The sequence below is a fragment of the Trachemys scripta genome, chromosome 8, assembly GCF_013100865.1.
Source record: "Trachemys scripta elegans isolate TJP31775 chromosome 8, CAS_Tse_1.0, whole genome shotgun sequence".
NCBI lineage: Eukaryota > Metazoa > Chordata > Testudines > Emydidae > Trachemys > Trachemys scripta.
Genome location: NC_048305.1, coordinates 76,255,547 through 76,278,220, shown reverse-complemented (window position 1 = coordinate 76,278,220; position 22,674 = coordinate 76,255,547). Strand labels below are relative to the sequence as shown.

Here is a 22,674-nt window from a genome sequence, read left to right as displayed (position 1 = left end):
GAAGATGATCTGTGTGCTCAGATAACTACCCTTTCCCACCACAACTGAGGGCACCCCCTACCCCACCCTCAAACCTCAGGGTATTACTGGCTTCCTATTTCCTTCTACTTACAACCCACGCTCCATGTCCTTACCTTCAAAGTTCTTCACATTCCCATCTCCTCCCACATATCTGCTCTTATTTTATCTTACACTCACTCTCCTCCGTATCATCTTCCATATCCTCTGTTTCCTTCATTTCCCATTCACACCTTTGGCTTTGTGCCTTTTGTCATGTTACCCTTTACATTAGAGCTGGCTAGAGGATGACAATTTGGTTTTGTGGCATTTTTAAGGATTTGGAATTTGCTTTTGCTCCCCCTTGGAATCAAAACAAAACTTTGAGCATTTTTGCTAAAATGGAATTGTGTGAAAATGTTCATTTTCTGATCAAAACCTAAACATGTGCGCTCACCTTGATGGTTAGGGAACTAGCCTGGGGCATGGGAGACTCAGGGTCAAGGCCTCGCTCTGCCTAATCAGAGCTGAGTTTTTCATATCAGATCACTGTGAATCAAGTAGAGCAGGACCTTGACCTTCAGTCTCCAACATCCCAGTGATAGTGCTATAGAGCAGGAGTAACCAAACTGGCTCGCAAGCCATATGCGGCTCTTTTACCATTAAAGTGTGGCTCGCAAGCCCCCTCCACCCTCCCTCCCCATTCTCTGCCTACCAGAGTGGGGGGGGGGGGGGGGGAAGAGCTCAGGGCCTCTGCCTTGCAATGAGGTGGTGGGGTAGCAGCTTCTGTCCAATGGGGAGGAGGGTCTCGGGACTTCAGCCCTGCGGGGCGCACCTGCCGGGGCTCAGAGCTTCAGCAAGAGTGGGGCTGAAGCCCTGAGCCCCGGCTCCTGGCAGGTGTGCTCCAGCTCTCGAACTACTGAAGACTGTCGTACGTGACTTGGAGGGCCAGTGAGTTTGGCCACCGCTGCTATAGAGCTTGAGCTCTCTCTCCCTCCCCATCTCCTTCTCCCCTTCATCAAAATTAATACATCTTTACAAAATATTTCATCTTTGATGCAATTTCATTGTCAAAAATGTTCCAACCAGCTCTTCTATACACGTCACATGCTCCCATTTCTTATATATCTAGCATCATCTCTGTCCTTTTTCAAATCTCTTCTTAAAACCCACTTCTGAGAAGCCATTAACACTAGAATGATCTATACCTCACCAAGAGTACCACCCCGCACCATCACCCCATGCTGGAATTCTTGTCCTGTGTGTCATTTTGTCTGGGTCAGACTCTTTGGGACAGGAACCTGATTCTTGTTTATACAGAGGTTGTTTTACACCACTCCGCCTGTGTAAAGGGGCATTAAGGTGGGTGTAAATGTACTTTATGCTCACTTCAAGATCCTTTTACAATGCCAGAGAACTTTAAATCAGAATCTAGATCATGGTTTATATTAATTGCACTGCAGAAATAATGAGCAGTGACTAGTGCATGATGATAGTTAAATAAACAGTGCAACACATAACAAAAAGGAATTGGGAGGAACAAGCATATAGTTTTGAGCTGAGGGTCTAAATTCAGACCTTGTGTAAACATAAACATAACAGAATTGCATCTGCTTACACCAGCTCTGAATTTGACCATCTAAGATTAAAACTTTACTACTGTAAAAGTAAATAGTAGAGAATAAAACAATTAAGAAAAAACCCCAAAGCTTCTCTAACATGTTTAACACATCTCCAGTGCTATATATTTTTAAATAAAATAAGTTGTTTCTCATTCATGCTAGAACATGATGGTGCCAAATGTAGTGTATTTGAGACATAACCAGGTGAAAGTAAGATGATCTCATGATAAATGAGTAGCAAAAACTTTTCACTTCATTAACAGTTCTTTTCTCTGTCTTCTGTGAAGCACTTAGCTCACTACTGGATACTGCAATAATTAATACATTATACTGACTTGTATTGCACTAGCCAGCTGTATTTGAACATATTTTGTCAAACCTGAAATTGAGAACAGCCAAATTGATTCTTAACTAACAGGGGAAAGACAAGTGTGAAATCGTGCTCACTAACTGGTGTTCAATTCCATAAAGATTTCAGAATCCAGGCATTCAGCATATCAAAGGAAAACTTTGAAAGGTGTCTGAGAGCAGGTGCTATCACCATTCAGAATATTATAGATTCTGATTTATAAAACAAAATGTCCCCCGTTTCAGATCTCATAATGTCAAATATTCCCCTCCAAATGTAGCAGTGGCTTGTCTCACCTTGCATCCTGTTGGGGAAAAAAGTAAGAGTTACCTCAGCTTTCCTCTTTGGTGGGTGAGTTAGCTCTCTGACTAAACCAAAAAATCTCCACCCTTCCAGTGTGAAGAAAGTCCACAAATAGAAGCCAAATGAAAGGCCAAATCATCATAGTTTCTCTGTCACAGCTCTCCCCAAATGACTTGTCCTTCTGCCCCCTTTCTGCAGTACAACAGCAATGCCCCTCTGTTAAAGGGAGCTCCAGCAGAGGGGCCCTAAACAGAGAGGCAGATGGCAGCTCTAAACCTGGCTTCTCTTTCCCTCAGAATTCCTTCCTGTCAGGAAGCAGGACCCACAGCAGAGCCAGGCTAGCAGCAAGGCCTGCAGCACAGCCAGTATCCAGGCCATGTAATGAGCGCAGCTGGCTTGCAGCAGGCTGCCTGATTAACCACTTCTCCTGGTGGTTGGAAAAGTCAGCAGATGGCTGTTAAGCCTAGCAACAGCAGTTCACTGGCTGCTCAAAGTGTTTGCCCATGGTTGTGATAGCCCCTGGGTGCCTGCTCCTTCCCGGCCCTTCTCCAGCCTCGGACCCAATCTTGCCTCACTCCAGGTAACCAGGCTCTGATTGTGGGTGTCTGGCTTGAACAACTAGGCATCACTGCCCACATCCTGGTCATATGATACTTCCTCTGTTCTGCCCCACACAACACTTCTTCCAGGGCAATCTAAGGCTTTTCCCTTTCAAGGTCCATCTCTGTTTGGAGGGAAAGGGTATCTTCAAGAACGCCTTCCCAGCATCCCTTACTGAGCGAGCCTCTAATGCCCGTAAGCCATGAGAACTAGAACTACAAAATTACCTTGTTCCTGATTGAATGGACCAGCATCATGCTGGGCCTGTAGCCTCTCTTAAAGGCCAGCACACTGTTACATCACTAACACAGCGGGGAACAAATGGATGTTAATCAAGTGAAAATGACCCAAAAGTTTAGAAAGAGGGGACATAAGGTCAACACATCAAGCCCCCTTCTATCCCACCCCAGAAAACCTTCCCTGCAGTTGCAGAGGAGACTACTCTAGGCCAGTGGTTCCCAAACTTGAACAACCTGTGAACCCCTTTCCCTAAAATGTCAAGTCTCGCAAACTCCCTCCTAAAAATGAATATTTCCAGGGATTTTCTCCTTTACCTGAGCATAAATTATAAAAGCAGCGATCTTGGAAATATAAAATGTGTTTTTATGACATGGTTATTACACACTATTTATTATTAATTATTTATCATTACAGTATTTTTATTACATTATGAAAACGGCAACACTCTTCCAAGATCTCACTTTCATACTTGTATTACTTTGAATAAGCCTGTTATAAGACAAGGCTCCTATGTTTTATCAAAGAGTATCAGATGTGAAACAGCATGAAGGTATTTAAGAAGCCAACTCAAAGAGTTCCTCCTACACTGCATTCAGGTCTTGAGCAGTCCAGGCAAACAACTCACGTTACAACAAAGCTTAAACTCATTCTTCATAATAATTTTGAAAACAATACTAGCTGCCTATTTAATTTAAAAAACAGCAAAAAATACCTCTCTGTTTCTTATAAGGAGTCTTGAAGTTTAAATCTACTCAGTGAGATACATAGGCTTGCTTTGATCTGCTTAGCTCTTGGAAGTCCCAGGGGCTTTGGGCTGCTGGCCCCGTGCTGCCCAGGGTCCCTAGGGACAGCTCTGTCCGCCATTAGGAAATATTTTCACGAGAACCCCCTGTAACATTTCGCAAAGCCCCAGGGGTTCACAAACCCCAGTTTGGGAACTACTGCCCTAGGCAAAGGTGCTGCTGGAACTAGGGGTACAGGGGGTGCTGCAGGACCCTTGGCTTGAAGTGGTTTCCATTATATACAAGGTTTAGTTTGGTTCAATGGCTCTCAGCCCCCCCACTATACAAATTGTTCCAACAACCCTGGCCCTAGGAGCTGGCTCTAAAGGAGTTTCTCTACCCTGGAGAATCTCCAGCTGGGGAGATCTGTCTGCTTTCTCACCCATTTGCACAGTCACAGCTGCAGAAAGGTCCTGAACAGCAACCTGGCTCCTATTGCTTGGAGAGGACAGGGAAGAAGCTTATTTTCATACATTGGGAGGTCTTTTATCTTGAGTTTCTGAATGTGTTTATAATATTTGTGAAGTACCTACTGAACTCTGGATCAGTGGTTTAGAAGTGCTTTAATAAATAACATGAACGCATCCCATCTGAATATCATAAGTAATCGCACCTTAACTTGCCCTTTAATTCAGAGGTTTGTTATGGGTCCCTTTTAAATTTCACAGTGCTTTTTCAACTACTGTAAAAGCTGCAGAGTTGCTGTTACATGGAAGTTTATTTGCATAAGAACATAATTCTGCTACTATACTAATTGTGAGTCTCAGGCACCACATTCTGGAAAGTCAGTTTCACAGGCCTTGCCCCTGGGAAAAGGAACGATGTTGCTTAGGTGTAATTCTCTAATATTACTCATGATTTGTGAAAGTGAATTTCTAGAGGTATGCAACCTTGCCTTGTGGTATGGGGTCCTAACCTTAGATGCTGTTGGCATTGGTGTGGGGCAGGCTCTTACTATAAGGCACTTTTTTTATGTTGTGAAAGCTAGCCAAGACACTTAAGGTTCATGGCACATTTCACTTAAGTTTCATTTCCAGGTCCTTTATAACTGCTTCCTTGACATTATTTTATAGTTTCCTTGCAATGATTTATATTTTCTACCATGTTTCTGGCACTCATGAATTTTTTTAAGAGGGTAAATATTATTAGTGTAAATGCTATGTGTATATGGCAATTTTAATCCTGTTTGGTTTCTTCTTTTCATTTACCAGTTCAGTAATTACTGTGTTATTAACCACTTACTGTGAAATCATGCACTGCAGAGAAAGGCTTGTTAAGTGGAGTCTTTTCCCTGATCAAGTTCCTTATGACTCTAGAGAATACTTTTACTGAGACTAATGGGTAGTTTAAGAACTTTTTGTTCTCTTACCAGTGCTTACAAGGAAAATCTGGAAGTTATATGCTCAGCATACCAGCAGCAAACTGCTCACCAGAGCAGCTGCCATTGACTTTAACCGGGATGCCTTCAAGAATTAGCGTAGCTTGCAAACTAGACTGAGCCACAGAAGGCATCTTTAAATTCAGCCACTCTTTGCTTCACCCTCAAATTAGTGACTTAACGAAACATCTAAATTATTTCAATATTATTTTAAAGTACCCTATGTCCTTTGCTGGAACTGAGTCATGGGCAGTTTACAGGCTGGAATAAGTAAGAGCAGAGTGAAAGACTCCACCCAAACTGATTTTTTTTTAAACTGTCTTTCAGATATAGATGCCAAAATAACCATTTAAAAAAAAAAAACGTTTTTCAGTTAAGTGTAACATCTTTTGCTCTCTTTGTTCGCATGACCCTCTGTTAATCTGTTTTGTTTTTCTAAGCATATAGCAAAACTATTGGACAAAATTGAATACTAGCTAAGGTAGACATACAGCCACATCCATTGCTGTGGAGCGGAGCAGACCAAAAGCCACTTCAGTGTCCAAAGCTTTCCCTACAGGTTGCAGAGAATCCCTTATAGTTTCTAGTAAATGAAGAAGTCCATAAAAATGTGATTTAAGCTGTGACCTTTTTTGGGTAGGTGAAGTGATGTCATTTAATCTTTTTTGTGTGTGTGGAATCCAGTCCACGTAAGTGAACACAAGTTCAGAATGTCTGAAGAACTGGGAATAAAGTATAAAAATGAAGGCAGCAAACTGACGTCAATCCTCATAAATATGTTTTACAACTACAAAATGACAACTATGAAAATCTATCAAAATATTGGACCCTTCTTCTTGTATATATTCTTGGAGGGAATGCTGCTACACATTTAATTCTGTTTAGAGTAGAAAAGGTCTGGACTATGTTTTTCTTGAAATAGGCCCATAGTAATATTTCTTCTCTCTCCAAAATGCTTATATCATTCACAAGTGCCTGGCAGAAACCAACACTTTATAAATGTGGATGATCACTTAATAATATTCAAGGATTTTATTTAACAAATTTTAAAAATAGTTATGTAATCAACACAAAACTTGATGGCTGTGATTTTTTTAATGAAAACTAAGACACAGATCATCTTTGTTCCATACATCGCTCAAAATATAAACCTTTTTAAGATAGTGGTGAAGCACAGACCCAACTTTTTTTTTTTTTTTTAAAAACACTGAAAATTAGACCTGGACAGCTCTGTGCCAAAAGAAAAATTGCAGAAACTGAAATATGGTCACTATGAAGCTCTGTATCTATTGCACTTAGGGTGACCAGACAGCAAGTGTGAAAAATTGGGACGGTGGTGGGGGTAATAGGTGCTTATATAAGACAAAGCCCCAAATATCGGGACATCTGGTCACCCTAATTGCACCTCTGTGAATTATAACTCATGCATGCAATCTGCAAACTTATGACTGCATCTTATTAGTGAGGAATTTTGCAGTTTATGGGAGTCTTGGCATTTAAAAAAAAATCACTGAACATTTTGTATCCCTTTAATAGGAACTTAAGTTTGCAAATTAACTCGGACATTTGAGCAACTTTGAAGCTACGCTTGACTTGATCTTGCACAGTGCCGATGTGGAGAGTTGTGCACATAAGCAAGGTACAAAGGAAAGAGCAGGACAGTGATCACCAAAAATCCTGGCCTGCATAAGAGCTGATACATGGCTGCCAAGCTACTGGTGCCTAGTAGTTGAAATAAGACCTATGGAGAAAAATACATACAGTAGCTAAGCTACTCATTAACACAATGAAAATCATGCTTAGACCATGTCTCCTCAGACGTTCTCCTACTGTACCGTGGACACTAGCAATTAAGGGAGTGGGTGCAACAAGACTTGGGATTTCTACTGATCAGTGTGAAGGACTACTGGGTGGCTCCTTAATCTTACTTGTGCCTGGCATTTGTGCTGTAGTAAAACACCCTTATATATCTTGCTGTGTACTATGTAAGGACTTGCAGGATCAGGATTGGGATGAACAGAGGTGGAGGAATTCAATATTTCTGTGTCTGTTTACTGACTTTGGCTGTAAGCCATGGTAATGAGGAGCCCGCAAAAGGCCTGGGATGAAATGTGGAAGGGGACGGAAGGTGAGGAAGGACAAAGTAAATAAGAATGAGACAGGAACACAGACTGCTCTTGGACATGCAGCTCAGATTGAAGCTCATGGGAGGTGAATATGAGCTCTTAAGGCACAATATGGCCTATACGTTTTGTCAGTGTTCAATAATGCCTGAAGTACTTCAGAAAATGAAGCAACACATTTATTAATAATTGATATATAACTTTATTATGCACAGACTAAGATGACATGACACTGTGGTTATCAAAACTGTACAATTAAGCATTTCCCCAAGTCTTCTGAAATACTGAACACAGAACTAAATACCAATGGGGTGTTCGGACTGGCCAGAGGGATTAATGGATTCATTTCTCCCATTGATTTTTTAAAAATACATCTGTGATGAAATTTTGCTAATTAAGAACTGATTAAAAAAAATCAAAGTACTGTGTTTGGAACCAGCTGAAAACATGATAGCTAATACCAATTAATTTCATGAACACCCCATGTCTGACTGACAAAAACAGAGCACAACAGTTACCTCACAGAAAGTGCTGTCAGCATAACCAGCAGTACAAGTCTTCTTGTGAAGGATGAGGTAGATACACATTACAGAAAAGACTGGTATATACATTACAGAAAACAATTAGAAGAGGAACAAAAAGAATTTACAATCATCTCTAGAGACATTATGCAAAACCCTCTTCCATCTGGTAAATGCAATGGAAAAGCCCAGTTCAGAATGTTTTGACTTCTTAAAACGAAAATGTAACAGCTACCCAACACCAAATATTTTTAAAGGTTAAAGCTAGTGATTAGACAATATATGAACACAATAAGCAGTCTGCCTTGGAGTTTAAGTATTTCACTAATGGCTTTTATCATCAGAAGCTGTCTTTTTAAAAGTCCAATTCTGCCATCCTTCCACCAGATACCCCACTGGACTCAATAAGATGACTTGTGAAATTCACCTTGGCAGAGAAGGCCAGCACCAATTAAGTCTCATGAGCCCCATTTTGAGTAACTAGATGGGATGTAAATGGCACATAGGCCTTGTGCTGCTCCTCTGAACAAGATAAATATCTCATTTGAGTAATGATGGCAGGATCAGGCCTCTTGATAGATTCAAGGAACTGTGGCTTTGCAGTGAAACATTCAATGATATACAACACAATATAACTTTAAAGAAACTTGCAGTAAATATAAATGGCTGTTTTATAAAAGAAGACTTTACATTTGTAGCAGTATTCTGAATTGCATAGTCAATGACTGCTGCAAGGTATGGTACATTCTTCTAATAAAGCTATTAATTGGGAAATGCCCTTGTTTTACTTCTCTTGCCTACAGAAGAGACTGTTCAATCCTATAAGAAACTACACTTGCATTTGATGACATCCATTATCCAATTAACATATTGGTAATTTTCCATTAACTCCGTTTGAAATACTCTTAACTCTAAACAGCTAAGTACATCAAGATGAGCCTATTAATTTAAATTGTATCCTGGATATAAGGCTAAAAAGTCAATTTTGTTTTTATGCACTGTATTTTTTGGTTTGTCAGTTTGGAAATATAAATCTGTAAGTTTTAAAATTAGAGTAAATTATTGATAAAAATCATTGATAATGCAGCATGTTTCTCTCAACAATATACAATTAGCTATCTTACACAAAGGGTTTTTAACCTGTCCATCACAACAACAGAATTTTCTAAGACTTCCTATGAGACTCTACTTTTTTTAATCTGAGAAGGAAAGGGTTAAAATGGTAATAAGAATTTACAAAAAATGTAAAATTCACAGTAACTGAAATTAAACATATATAGAGTAATTTAAATTTATCTAAAACACTTAAATATATCTTTATACACAAATTTAATGTAGTAAAATATAGCTATGATTGACTTAAAGACTTTAGTCTTCTTTGAAGACATCTTTAAAGATTTTATACATAGAATATGCTTATACAATACATTCTGCTGAAGGTTAGGCAAAGCGCATTATTTTCAAAGACACAGGTAGCATATTTGTTCTCCCCACATGAAGGACTCAATCCTGCAAACACTTATGTATGTGAGTCATTCTGTTGAACTCAATGGAATTATTCATTGGTCTGATCTTGCAAAGGATTTCACGTGCTTAACTTTACTCACTGTGAGCAGTTCCCATTGACACAGACTGATCACAGGGCATAAAGTTAAGTACATGGATAAGCCTTTGCAACATCAGGGTTGGTCTGTAAGTTTACCCATGTGCATAAACATTTGCAGGATCAGAGACAAATGTGTTTAAAAAATTAAGGGAAAAATTCTGCTATCTGATCCTGAGTACGTATCTCTATTGCACATTTTGATCTCATGATACAGGCTGAATATCCATTGACAATATGAGTTGTATACATGGCATAAGTGTAGAGTTAGCAATAGAAAAATTGAGTTCAGACTTAGGAGAATATCACCCTAATATAAAGAATCCTATTCTCCTGCTGTAGAATACAAGCAGCCTCTACTAAAGTCATTCATATCCTGTGACAAGAGAATAGCGTTCACTTAAAAAAACAACCCCAAACAAACCAAAAACAGAGGAATCAGAGCATATTACAGTTGCAAAGTGACACCATAATATTCAAAGTAATTCACATCTAATTTTTCCCTCCATTTGGGATTTATTGTAAGGTCAGGGTATGGCAAAAGCACTAAAATAATACTATGAAAATTAGTGCCTTATTGCCCATCTCACATTCTAACATTACTTTGGGAATATCCAACTGCAAAGTTCATATGACTAACTAGTAGTTTGACACAAACCGCTGTGGACTGTTATCTTAAAAGAACAGTTTAATTTTTATATGCAGTGTTTTATACAGATAGGCTCGGTTGTATATTCGTTGTGCACTCAAAATCACAGTGATGTCAACTGGAATTCGGGGCACACAAAGAATGTACGACTGAGCCAAGTATATTTCAATATACTTTTTTCTATATTAATTTCAAAATATGCATATAAACTAAAGAGCCAATTATAAATATCTAACAACATCCTCGTGGGTGGGATATTAATATCATTTTCCCTGTCTAAAAAATAGACATGCTAGATTAAGTAAAATGGTGTATACTGTGGTATATACATTTGCATAAAGATATTTCATTAAGTATACACACATTAACATTAGTGCATATTATCTTTCTTTAATCTTTGTGTGTATAGTGGGTAAAAACCCCTAACTGAAGATAGTTTTGGCCCAGTGAACAAGAAAGGGAATGTTGCTTTAGTGAGCATTATAATTACCAAAGGCAAACATATTTTAAACACCTGAAACTGTATACAAAACAAGAAAGCAGGTAAGATGCTATAGCAGTCAAGCTCAAGAAAACAAGGCGCTATTTTGAAGTGGTTAAATATAGCTGAAGTAATAAAATGGTTTTTAACCAAGTAGATCTGAGCTTGAGACTTTCTTCTTCTGATGTGTAGGAATCCTTTGACCTAAGATTTCCTTTATTCTACTTATCTTGTTGAAATCCCTTTACGAACACCTTACCAGTGAAAAGGTTTAGGAACCAAAAATTATTTTGTATAGACAAAGCAGCATTTTTCAAACTGGCATGTATTTCACACTGAGAGCCCACACACCCTTTTAACAGGTTGCAGTACTGTAGAATTAATAGCTTTGTCTCATGTAGCATAACATGCTGTAGAAAGGTCCAAAGACTGTATTTATCCAGAAGATCCGGTGATTTTTTTTTCTACAGTGAAATCCCTCCTTTCTCAAAAGAAACCAAATTAATCCTTCCAACTTTAGACAGCTAATGTCAACAAACTGTCTCTTTGAACCTCTGCCCTCCTATGATGCTCCTTGGACTTATTTCCCCTTGGGTTAGGCTGTACTGCTGCTAGAACAGGGGGTGCTTTGTGTGCTGCCGATACTGTGTGCGGCACTGCTGTTTTCAGAGGCTGGTGGGTATGTGGGGACCTGCTGTCTTCCTGCTGTTTCCCCTGGGGGAAGAAAAAAAAAAAAAGGGAAACTGAAAATGTTATATGCTACAGCAAAAATATTTCTACCACCTTCCAATGTTCTTGTCATTTTTATTTCCATAAAAACTGTGCACTGGATATACATTTCAAATGGAAACATTTGTTAAAAATGTTACTTGATTTTGACACCTCTGGGTAGTATTTACATGGAAAAAATCTTTTCTAGCTGCTTTCTTAATTGTATAAAAGCAGCTGACAGTGAGCTCAGCTATGGATGCTGTGTGTATCCTACGGTCAGCTATTTATCAACTGAGGTTCAGTCACCATACTCCTGGGGGAATTCTGTGCAATGGGGGAGAAGGGTGCGGGAATCTGGGCCAGGGGGTCCCTGTGGCTGGGCTCTGGGGGAAGGGGTTCAGGTGTATTGGCTGGGGGGCCCCCGTGGCTGGGCTATGGGAGAGGGGTTGTGGGTAACTGGCCTCCCATCTGGGGGGCGGGGGAGAAGGGGGCAGAGAAACAGGAACTGGTTTGTCATAGAGGTTTCTTTAACTCTCTACTCCTGGGGGAATTTTTGTGTGTGTCTGTATTGTTACAGACATACTTGTTGACAGGTCTTTTCAAATAAATTACCAAAATAATTGAAGGTGGCGTGATTATGTGGCGCTGTTTTGACAAATACAATTTGCAGAATTTTAAAATATCATGAACAGAATTTTTAATTTTTTTGGCGCAGAATGCCCCCAGGAGTATCCCATAACTCAGATCAGGATCAGACCCTAGATTTTTTTGTGGGCTTTTCTGTTTGATGGAAAACAGCTAGAAAAGTGTAGAACATTTTGTCTTAATGCCAACACATGGAGCAGTGCATTTACTAAAACTAATGAGTTGGATCTGAAAGCACTCTCCTCCCCCTCCTCAGTCACAGGAGGATGGCACGTATCGTGAGACAGACCACCATTTGTTTTCAGAGTAGGAAAATGGCCTATCCTGTAATGCTGAGTTGATTTGCATATCCCACTCTAAATGTAATGTAGCAGGGTTACAGCAAGCTTCCACATAGCTACTACAGTATAAGCAGTAGTTACAGCACAGTATAAGGTACAATATTCTTGCAATTTCATGCTCAGAGTGTAAGTACACACACGCACTACTGTTAAAAGAATGTTATTTGGATTACAAAGTCAAGCACTAAAAAGTTAGAAAATGCCTGATTTTATTGATGCCTGTGCAATATTAATACTTCCCTTTTCTTGTCCATTTTGTGCACTGAATGAGGCAGAGGTCCTGTGGGGGGAAAAATAGTATGATTGTGTAATTAAAGATAGTATCACAATGCATATGGGGGAGAGGGGGATTAAGGTTGCACAGGCAACCATAAATCTGGCATTGCCTAACTTTGAAGTGCTTAACTTTGTAACCTTAATGTTCTTTTAATGTAGTCCTGTGGTTTCCTAATGTTTTTTTAAAGAAAAAGGTTACAAATTCTATTATTTGGATCTGTAGCCCTTTTCCCAATCATCAGCGGTGTTAGAACCCAGAGTCTTCAGCATTACAGCACAGCCCCTCCCTCCAGCCGCCCGCCTGCCCCCCCTCCCCCGGGCTGGCCCCAGCCGGCTCCCCGCTAGAGGCTGTCGCTGGTTGCTCAAACCATGACCCCCCCACATCCACATTGTTCCTTCACACCGCACCACTTTTTTTGACAAGTGGGCATTTGTCCCGTTTGCTCTTGCCAACTGATCCAACTTTTGCCAAGAAAGTCGGGATGGACAAGACAGAGCTTAAAATGGGACTGACTGTCCTGGCCAAAATGGGGCGCATGGTCACCTTAGGCCTAGCAGCAAGAGGGGAGACAGGATTGCTGATTCTGAAGAGTGTTCAGGGGAAGCCCAGGCCAGCCACAGGTGGGATAGCTACTGTCCCATGAGTTGCCCCCAGATGGGTGACTGACCCCTGGTACCATGTGCAGGGTCCATAGGGGCAGTTGAGGGGACGCCGACCTTTCTCTCCCTCCCTCCCCCACTCCTTCCCTGCCCAGGAGTTGTGAGAGCTCCTACCACACGTGGTGCCCCCAGTGGTAAATGGGCTACGGGGGGGGGGGGGGGGGGCCATGTGCTGGATCTTAGGATTTCCAGGGGTGGAGCAGACTGGCTCACACTCCTCCTTGTCCCCTAAAAGCTGCTCTGGCAGCTCTCTGTTGTTCCCACTGCAGTGTGTGCTGCTGCGGCAGCAACATGAGCCCAGTCTTGGAACGGTTCAGAAATTTTGGCAGGTTGCCAAAATTTTCCGGAGGAACCCCAGTGACAGAAAGGAAATGGTGATTTTTAACACTTTGTAACTCACCCCATTTTTTTTTAGTTAAAAACTTTATATTTTATGTAAAAACAATACAAATAAACATTTAACAAAACACATATAAGCAACATTAAATGTCACTATTTGTAAAACCTGGAAAAAACAAAATAAAAAAAAACTCTGACCCCATAGAGGTCAGGCAGGGCATCAAAGCTCACCCATATCTGAATGGAATATCATGGGCGAATGAAGAGGCACTTCTGCAGCACAAGGAGATTCCCACCTACTAAATATCAAAGCCCTGCTGCAAACAATGGAGGTACGAGAGCTTGTCAAGAGAAGAGGTCACAAGAGTCCTTCACAATGAAAAGTGCTAGGCAACCTAAATATAGGGGTTGCTACCAGCTCATCCTACAATCACTGCCGTATGCCTAACTAGTAATACCTACTATCTAAAGAGTGCACAGCTTTTGCCTTGCACCCCACTATTTTCAAAGATAGGAAGAAAACTCCCCACAAACACTCTTCCTCAATTAAGTCAATGGCGCTGCATTGCTTTAACAGAGGTCAGAATTTTGCCCATGGATTCAACACTAAATAAGACATTTAATTTTGTGAGGCAGTTTCTGATCTGTACAAATCCAAAGTAATTCCACAAATTATAGACTTCTTTTATGTATAACTGAATCTAGCACAGCATTTCTTAAATAAAATGTTTCATTCCTATCTTTTCATTAGAAACAGCTTTGTATATAAACAAAGTAAACTATAGCAAGTAGTTTCTTGTTGTGTTATCTTATTATAAGCTTTTCATAAACCTCGTTTGGGCATTTTCTCCTTCATTATAAAATGTTCCTCTATCCATTAGTTGTTTTGGGTATAAGCCTCCCTTCCTGTCATGTTAAAGGACATATCTATAAGTCAGTGATAAGCAAACTCCCTTTCATAAAAAAAAAAAAAAAAAAATAGAAAAAGCTGTTACCACTGGAACACAGGAACTGCAGTTACTTCCATTCCCTTAATAGGGCCCCTCAAAATCTCTGCCAAGAAAGCAGTTCTGCAAAATGCAGAACTGGCCCATATTCCCTGCTGTTAGGTCTTATTACAGCTTCGCTGTCACCCATTTTACAAACCGCATGATTACACATAGTTTTGCATCAGCCACAGCATATCAATACGAGCTGTATAAACTCAACCATAACTTAGTTTATATGCTGAATACCTCTTCTTTTTTAGGAAAAATGACAAGCACAGCTGTCACAATCTCTTTAGAAGCCAAATAGCACTACACACTCCATTCCTCCGCTCTTCTGGAAAACTTCCTAGGAGGCATCTTCCTTTAAAAGTTTGGGGGATGAGCACTTTGCCTCAGTGGCAAAGACACTGCTGTCATTTGATTTCCTCTTCACTGCTCCAAGTCTAGAAAATTATTGGCCGTTCTGACATATAACAATCTGTTTGTGTAACAGAGATACCAGCACAATTTGCACTGTCCTTTAATTGAAGTATCAAAATCTTCGTGAGACTATGAACAGAATCTACCAATATATTTAGACTGACTTTTGCTTAGTCTTATAGTTATTTTTCATTACCTTGATAAACTGTCAAATTATTTTGATTTTTTTATTGAGAGGATTTAAGTGAAGAGAAAAAATTTATTTAATATACCACCACCTACTGCAGCTTCTTGTGTCTAATGTTAGTGCTTGATCACTCCTCAAAATGGCCATGTCCTATCTATTGACAGTAAACAAGCTTTTACCCATCTGAATGTGACAACATGTACTTTATTATTCACACTTAGGAAAACTGCCAGTAGTACTCCCTGTCCAGGAAGTCTGAATGTTTGCTTTTCTATCTCCATTTGCCAAATATAATTGGTTGCTATGTCAGTTTATTTTAAATCAGATCCCATTTTAAAAACAAGAGAAGGGGAGACCTTTAACTTCCAGAGTTCTGGAAAATTTTATCTTGTTAACTTGAAGCATTGTCCGAATAAGAGAAAATCATACTTTCTAAGAGGATTAGGTGACTGATATGTGTGCCATACATAATGCAGGGTTTAAAATTGTTGGGTTTATGTTTAGCAAAGTCTAATAAGTTATCAAGCTGTTCCATGTCCCTTATTTATCCCTTAAGCATGACAGTTTATTCACTTAGAGCAGGATTCTCCAGTCATAGATAATTTCACAATTAACTCCTGAAGGGTTACTGCACACAAACAGGACTGCAGCAAGACTTTTACTTCTTCTAAAGAGGCTCAGGTAAAGGGTATTCAATACTAGCCAAGCTTCTCTGCCTTCCTTTGTTCTAGGATCCTCTCCAGACAGATATTCTATTATTGTAGAAAGGTTGGTAGCCACCTTTCAAGTTCTTTAACCAGTTGGAAAAAATAGACTAAAAGAGAGCGCTCTGGACTGAGAAGGAAGACAGAGCACCTCTCAATTGCCCTGCTCTCTTCTTTGCCTCTCCATCCTTTAGTACTCTCTGAACTCAAAGCCCTGTGTGCTCAATGGCAAACTGGACCCAAATTTTTCAGTAAAGCTCCAAGATTTTTGTTGACATTCTGGTGGAAACTTTGCAGCAGTTTCAGATAATTTTTTTAAATGTTATTTGAATGAAATAATAAAAATAAGTAATACAATCAATAACTAAGCTACTGAGTTGTTTGTTTCAATATTCAATTGCATTTATTTTATGTTGTTTCTACATTTTCAGTTATCTTTTGGTTTCAGCGTTAACAATCCATTAAGATGAATGGGGGAGTTCATCCATTTAGGGCCTGGTCTATATTAGAAAGTGTTTGCTGGTATATACTAGCAAGCCTTCCTAATGTTGACACAGCTAATACCAGCAAAGTAATTCTTTTCCTGATGTAGTTTATACCAATTCCCCAAACAAAATAAGGTAAACTGGCAAAAATATTTCTTTTGTTGGTATAACTGCATCTACAGTCTGGCTTTTGCCAGTATCAACAGTAATTTAAAACCCTTCCCACCCTCCCCTCCCCCACCAAGCATCACTACTATGCCAGTAAAAGTTTTTAGTGTAGACCAGGCCTAAGAGAGATTGTTTCACGCTGCCTGCAAACCTAGAATGAAACCATGGCACCACTTTTGAAATATAATGTTATGTAAAATGAAAGTTGGATTATGCTCTGGAATCCCAATTACAAGGGGTGAATTATATAGCTGTAGTACACACAGGACCCCATCTAAGATATGGAGCTTAGCTATATATTTATTTATGTTTTAATCAAAAATGTCTTCAGCAGACCCCAAAGCCTTTCAGACGAGGCTGAATTATCTTGCCCCTGCAATTCTCCACCGAGGGGTTATGGTGGCCAGGGGAAGTCCCTGGTAGCAAATCTCTACTACAAATCCCAATTTGTAGATGCAAGTGACTGTGTGTGGGGGGAAAATATGTGCACAGGAACAGCAGTCCATTTTGAGGCTCCTTTGAAAATCTGGCCCCCTATATCTAATTTCTAAAATTCTCTAATCCCAGGAATTAGAGAGCCTGCTTCCTGTCTTCCCTTTTATTCTTTCTTCTTACACTTTTTCCCACTTATTTTTGTCTCTCAGGCAATAAGGAAAGTCCGAACAGCTGCTCCACTTGCTATTTTACTTGGTAATTATGACTGATGTAGTTAGTCACTAATTATTTTAATAGGGTTGGTCCAAATTCCATTATGTTGAAGGATTTATTATGTCAACTTCCCATTGTTTTTGACAACGGGATTTTGTCAATTTTAATTACTCTCTCTTGTGTAATGCTGCTATTTATTAATACTGTAAAGTTTAACACACAACTTCTGACATACAACACATGTCCCTCTAGATATCTCTATAATTGAACAGAGATTCAATATCTATTGATAAAGGCTTAACAAAACATCAATTCATTCCAAAATTCTTTAAACTTGTTTTTGTTAAAGTGATCTAATTGGAGATTCTTTCCTTAACTTGTATGTTTTACCCACAGGAACTGTATCTCCCGTTCTTCCCCCATGTTCCAGCAATGGAACATTTATATTTATCACACCCTTTAAGGTACCCAAATTTGCTTTTGGCTTCCAAATCAGCTTCATACACAGCTAATGTATTCAGAAATATTAATTTTCTTATCAAAAGCTGTTGTATAATCAATTGGAAACAGATTTCTGCCAGTTAAATTCTGAGCTTATATTGTTTACAGAAGCTTTGACTATATAAGGCCAGATTCTGGCCCCAATACCCTGCTCCAGTGGCATGAAGCAGTTGCAACAAGTTAGGAGAGAAGTCCCTTGACCCAAGAGCAGCATAGGGTTGACACTTCACCGTTCTTCGCCCCGCGCCCCAACCCTGGGTGGCCAGGAGTAGAAGGGGCCCAGAGCACAGACTACTCTGGGGATTCTGGGCTGGAGAGCAGCCCATAGAAAGCGTAACTTTTTAAAAACTGAGAATTTTAATTAAACCAATGCAAGGTTTTGGGTAAACAAAGCCTATGAAACATTTTAAATTGCAGTTGTAGTCAGAAAAGGGCCTATGTAAATATGGCATCTTTTTAGTCATTTGATCTGCTCCTGGTATGTAGTCAAAGTCACATCTGCTTACTTTAGTAGCTAAAAAGATTTAATGGATTCTCTTCTGGCTCACACATCAGTAGAATTAACTAAATTCCAATTATAGAATCTTTATTGGTGATGGCACATGAGCTATAAAATCTCAGTTGGACTTTCAGATCCCAGGGTAAGTTTTCACAGTTAGCAGTCGAAAAATCTCCCAGTTTCTAAACAAAATATCAAAAGACATAATATCCCCCCATTACCTAGAGGGGCAGATACAGCTACCTGGTTAACACCTTCAGTCTGCTGTGGGGAGTTGCTGGAAAGCACCTTAGGGAGAACGTGGAAAGCAGCAAAGAAGACCTAGTCTCCTGACTCATAAGTATTAGATCTCACTGCCTCCATTGCAATGTGCTATGCCAAATGGAATCTGGTGAAAACAACTGTACTAACCTGTGTGAGAATAGATAAACCACAGTGCTCCTGTCAGCAGTGCTCCAATCACAAATGCTGCAAAGGCGATGCCCACAACGGTCAGAGTGTCCAGTCCATAGAAAACTGCTATAAATAAAAATCAGTTTTTTCATTTTGAATGCTGAATAGTACTTTTAAAAATCCCTCCTCCCTTTTTCAGTTTTGTGACATTTTCATATTTAATTAACCATCATTTTAAACGCAAGAAAAGAAAGCCCCATGATACTTAGCAGATTACTGTGATTTGTGTCTAAGGAGGACAAGCAATGCACATGGCTTGCAGAGGTGAGCATGAAGAATGTCTTTAGTTTAACAAACTGTTCTGAGTCACAAAGCAAAAACCCAGCTCAAAACATCCCAAATCTAGCAAAACCAGAATGAATTCAAAGTGTTCTCAGTTTCTTGTTAATTATTCTTTGTTTTCAGTTAAATGTCAGGTTTAACTGAAATATATATTTAAAAAGGCTGTGAAGTCTTGCTAAAAGAATACTTTTTATTCACATCCTACCATTCAAGCCAACTTTACTCTATATCCTCTGCAACTTCAGCCCTATATCTAGGTGGAGAACGGAAGCGCTGTTAAGTAAGAAGTGGTGCCAGCTCAAAAGTCAGCAAAAACATAAATAGGAGCAATTGTTTTTCATATTTGGCAATGTTCTTAATAACAAATTAATTCCAGATCACAAAAATAGAACAAAAAAGTCAGTTTCTAGGGGAGGGGACCTTTATGCAGTATAGTTTGTACGGTACTGCATCTGGTTCCTGAATGTATGTCTCCAAATGTTACTTACACAATTACAGCAACTTCCAGCCATTGTCTTGTATATTTCTTCTCTTTGATCAAAGACACCTTAATATGGTTTTCATACTGAATCAATTATTTTTGTAGTTTTTCTTACGACTAATTTCAGATGTAGTATTTCTAATGTCTCCCATAAACATATGAAATTATTTAAGCTAGTGAATAACTTTTTAGTAATTGAGTAAATAATGGAAAAGAACTGAACACACAGACTCCAATTCACCCCAGCCTCTGTGTTGGTGGGTGAGGGGGACACGGAGGAGGCTGGCCAGGGAATGCTTAGTAGATCTCCTCCAATTCAACTTCTTTCTATCTAGTTTCCTGCATCCAGAAGAATTCCCTCGAAAAGGCAGGCAGCAGCACCTCTACTTGCTTTCCCTCTGTCATTGATAGGTGCACTTGCATGGGTACTATACCTTTAAGGCCCCTGCTTCCATTAAGGGAGCTCTTCAGAATCCCTTTCTGAGTATGTGCAGCCAGATTTGGGACAGAAAGAACAGCCTAGGTAGTGGCTCATTGGAGTTTTCTCCTATTTTTGACATTTCTGAGTCACTTGCTCATGTTTGGTTATTTGAAATCCAAACTATAATTGTGTTTGTTAAACAGAGATGCCTCATCTACAACTGCATCATCTCATCATCTTCTTGCCTTAAGATGCAGTTCACTGACAACTAGATCCCACTCATAGCAGGACACAGGTAGCCCAGCTGATGGAGGGAGGTAAGTTTTATCATTCCCTGTGTCACATTGTGTGAATCTAGTTCCAAGACCCAAAGCTCTTTCCCTTCATTTCTTTCACTCCTCACTTTCTAAATTCTCACCCTTCAGCTATCATTTTTCCTTCCCTCCCATCTGCAATGTATTTCTGGTGCTACCCACTCTCCTCAAGAGCTGACTGGGCCCTATAGCATGGTTGAGATTTTCAGCGTCAGGGGAGTTGTGGAAGCTAATGTTGAACTCAGAGTGAAAGTCAGAGCCACATTTTATCACATCTGTGGTAGTCTTGGATGTAGGAGTACTGCAGTCACCTATACAAATTACTGCTCTCCCGTCATGCATTCCTCTCTCTTAAAGTTAGTGGGAATGGCCCAGATCCTGGGAGTCATGTGCCTAACTATATTTGAGGATCTGGGATACTGTCCCCAGGGGCACTAAAACCAAAGACTTAATTCTGTTCTAAGTTTAAAAAGCTTTACGATAAATTCTCTTTGACTTAACCTTTTGTCTGGAAGTCGTTAGATCAGTGGTTCTCAAACTGTGGATCAGGACTCCAAAGTGGGTCGCAACCCTGTTTTAATGGGGTTGCCAGAGCTGGCATTAGCCTTGCTGGGGTCTGAGGCTGAAGCTGAAGCCCAAGCCCCACTGCCCAGGACCAAAGCCCGACGGCTTCAGGTTATAGACCTCCTGCCTGGAGCTGAAGCTCTTGGGATTTCGCCTTTGCCGCCCCTCCCCCCCTTCCCTGCCCAAGGCGGCGGGACTGGGGCAGGCTTAGGCTTCAGTCCCCCTTCCTGGGGTTGTATAGCAATTTTTGTTGTCAGAAGGGGGTCACGGTACAATGAAGTTTGAGAACTTCTGTGTTAGGTCAACAAAGCAGACAGATATGCATAACTTACGTGGCTGCATCCCACTGCCTTTTGGCTTGTGAGTAGGTGGACCTGTTTTAAAAAAACAAACAAACAAAACCAAAAAACCCATTAATTGTATGATGCTCCATACAAATACTACACAGTATATAAGCAATCTTCAGCATCTCACTGGGAGGAAAGTCTACATGCACATGTTTTGATTTGTACATTTCCACTGTGCTCTGTGATGTGCATAAATTACTTAGTATTCTATCTTATTTATACCGGAAGACAAAAATCATAGCTATGATGTTAAAGCTACTATTTTGAAATAATAATCAATCATCATCAACATGGAATGAAAAGAAATACAAAACTGTCTTTAAAAATGCATCATTAGCCCTACTCTCTCTCTTATTTGGTATCCCTTCTTTATATACATGCCTGGTATCTCCACAGAGGAACTATTAGATGTCAGGAGTCCCCTTCCTCTCAGGATACCCAGGCCAACTTGAGGAGCCAAAAACCCAGATTTGGATTCTAATTCAAACATTGTGTTTGGTAACCCATGTTGCAATCTCTAGATCACCAAGCTGCCCAAAGAATTTAAATTCTGACATGTTTGAGTGTACCAGATGCTTCCACTATGAGAAGATTTGGCAAGGTACTGTAATGATACATATTTTTATATCTTTTAACAATTGGGAAAAAATTGCTTTGATCAAGGGGCAAGAGCAGTTCTAGAAGTTTCAAAATATACTGAAAGTTATTAGTTTTCTCTGAATTGTTTATCCAGCATGTATTTATATGCCAGGATTCATGTTTCAAACCTCTTCAGTAGCAACTGCATTAACTAACTTGAACTACACAGGGTACCATGTGGCCAAAATTCTATATCTGGTTCATTACATTTTCCTCTCAGAAACACATAGCTGTAATATCCAAACCATTTTTATTTACTCTGAGAACAAACTAAAGCAGTGTAGTTTACCAAGTGGCTATCTTATTTTTTTTTTTTAAATATATCATCCATGCAAGTGGACTAGACAAGCAAGTTAAAACAAGAATGGGGAAATTGGGACAATGTTAACGTTTTTTGAGTGACCTTAAGAATTTGTTTCCTGATAGAAGTGTTTTTTTTAATTTATACATTTTGGAATATGTTATTGTTTTTAATATCTCAACCTTAGCTTTCTCAAAATGTAAGTTTTTTTGTTTGTGAATATACTAACAAGCTATCAAATGGAAGTCAAAGCAGAAGTATAAATGAATGTAATGTTTATGAAAGGCAATGGATTGAAACACTAGAAAGTGAAATAGTACAACATGGGTAGCAGCACTATAAGTTTGTCCATATATCCAGCTAGCATATCCCAACCTTGGACTAAACAGAGTGTCTCCAGTGGTGACAGGAATTAATTTTCCATGCTAATTCTGTCATTGGCTTCTCCACAGAATAGGAAGGTTGCCAAACAACAAACAACAACTACAACAACATTGCCAATTCACTGCATTAGTTATCCAGTTCCTTGGCATTAATGCGTGTTGCTTGATGCAGCTTTGTGCCACACAAGAGGGGTGAGTGCGCCCAGGAAAAGTGTATAATTTTAAAATAATAGATGCCAGCTTTAAGTAACACACATGGTTTTCTATA

The 22,674-nt window shown here is 39.6% G+C and overlaps 1 protein-coding gene across 8 annotated transcripts in view; it reads right to left on the bottom strand.

Annotated features, from left to right (window-relative positions):
• Positions 1-7,576: 7,576 nt before the first annotated feature.
• The window catches only part of TGFBR3 (transforming growth factor beta receptor 3), a 175,574-nt gene continuing 160,476 nt past the window's right edge, over positions 7,577-22,674 (bottom strand). For 2 of the 8 annotated variants that reach the window (XM_034779113.1, XM_034779112.1), the window contains 3 exons: positions 21,069-21,110; positions 18,633-18,740; positions 7,577-11,362 (listed from right to left, as the gene is read on the bottom strand). In XM_034779113.1, the coding sequence (XP_034635004.1) occupies positions 11,244-11,362; positions 18,633-18,740; positions 21,069-21,110 (269 nt within the window). In that variant the 3' untranslated portion in view covers positions 7,577-11,243. Of the gene's footprint in view, positions 11,365-12,585; positions 12,626-18,632; positions 18,741-21,068; positions 21,111-22,674 lie in introns of all 8 variants that reach the window. The other 6 variants (XM_034779110.1, XM_034779111.1, XM_034779115.1 and 3 more) reach the window with 5 other exon arrangements.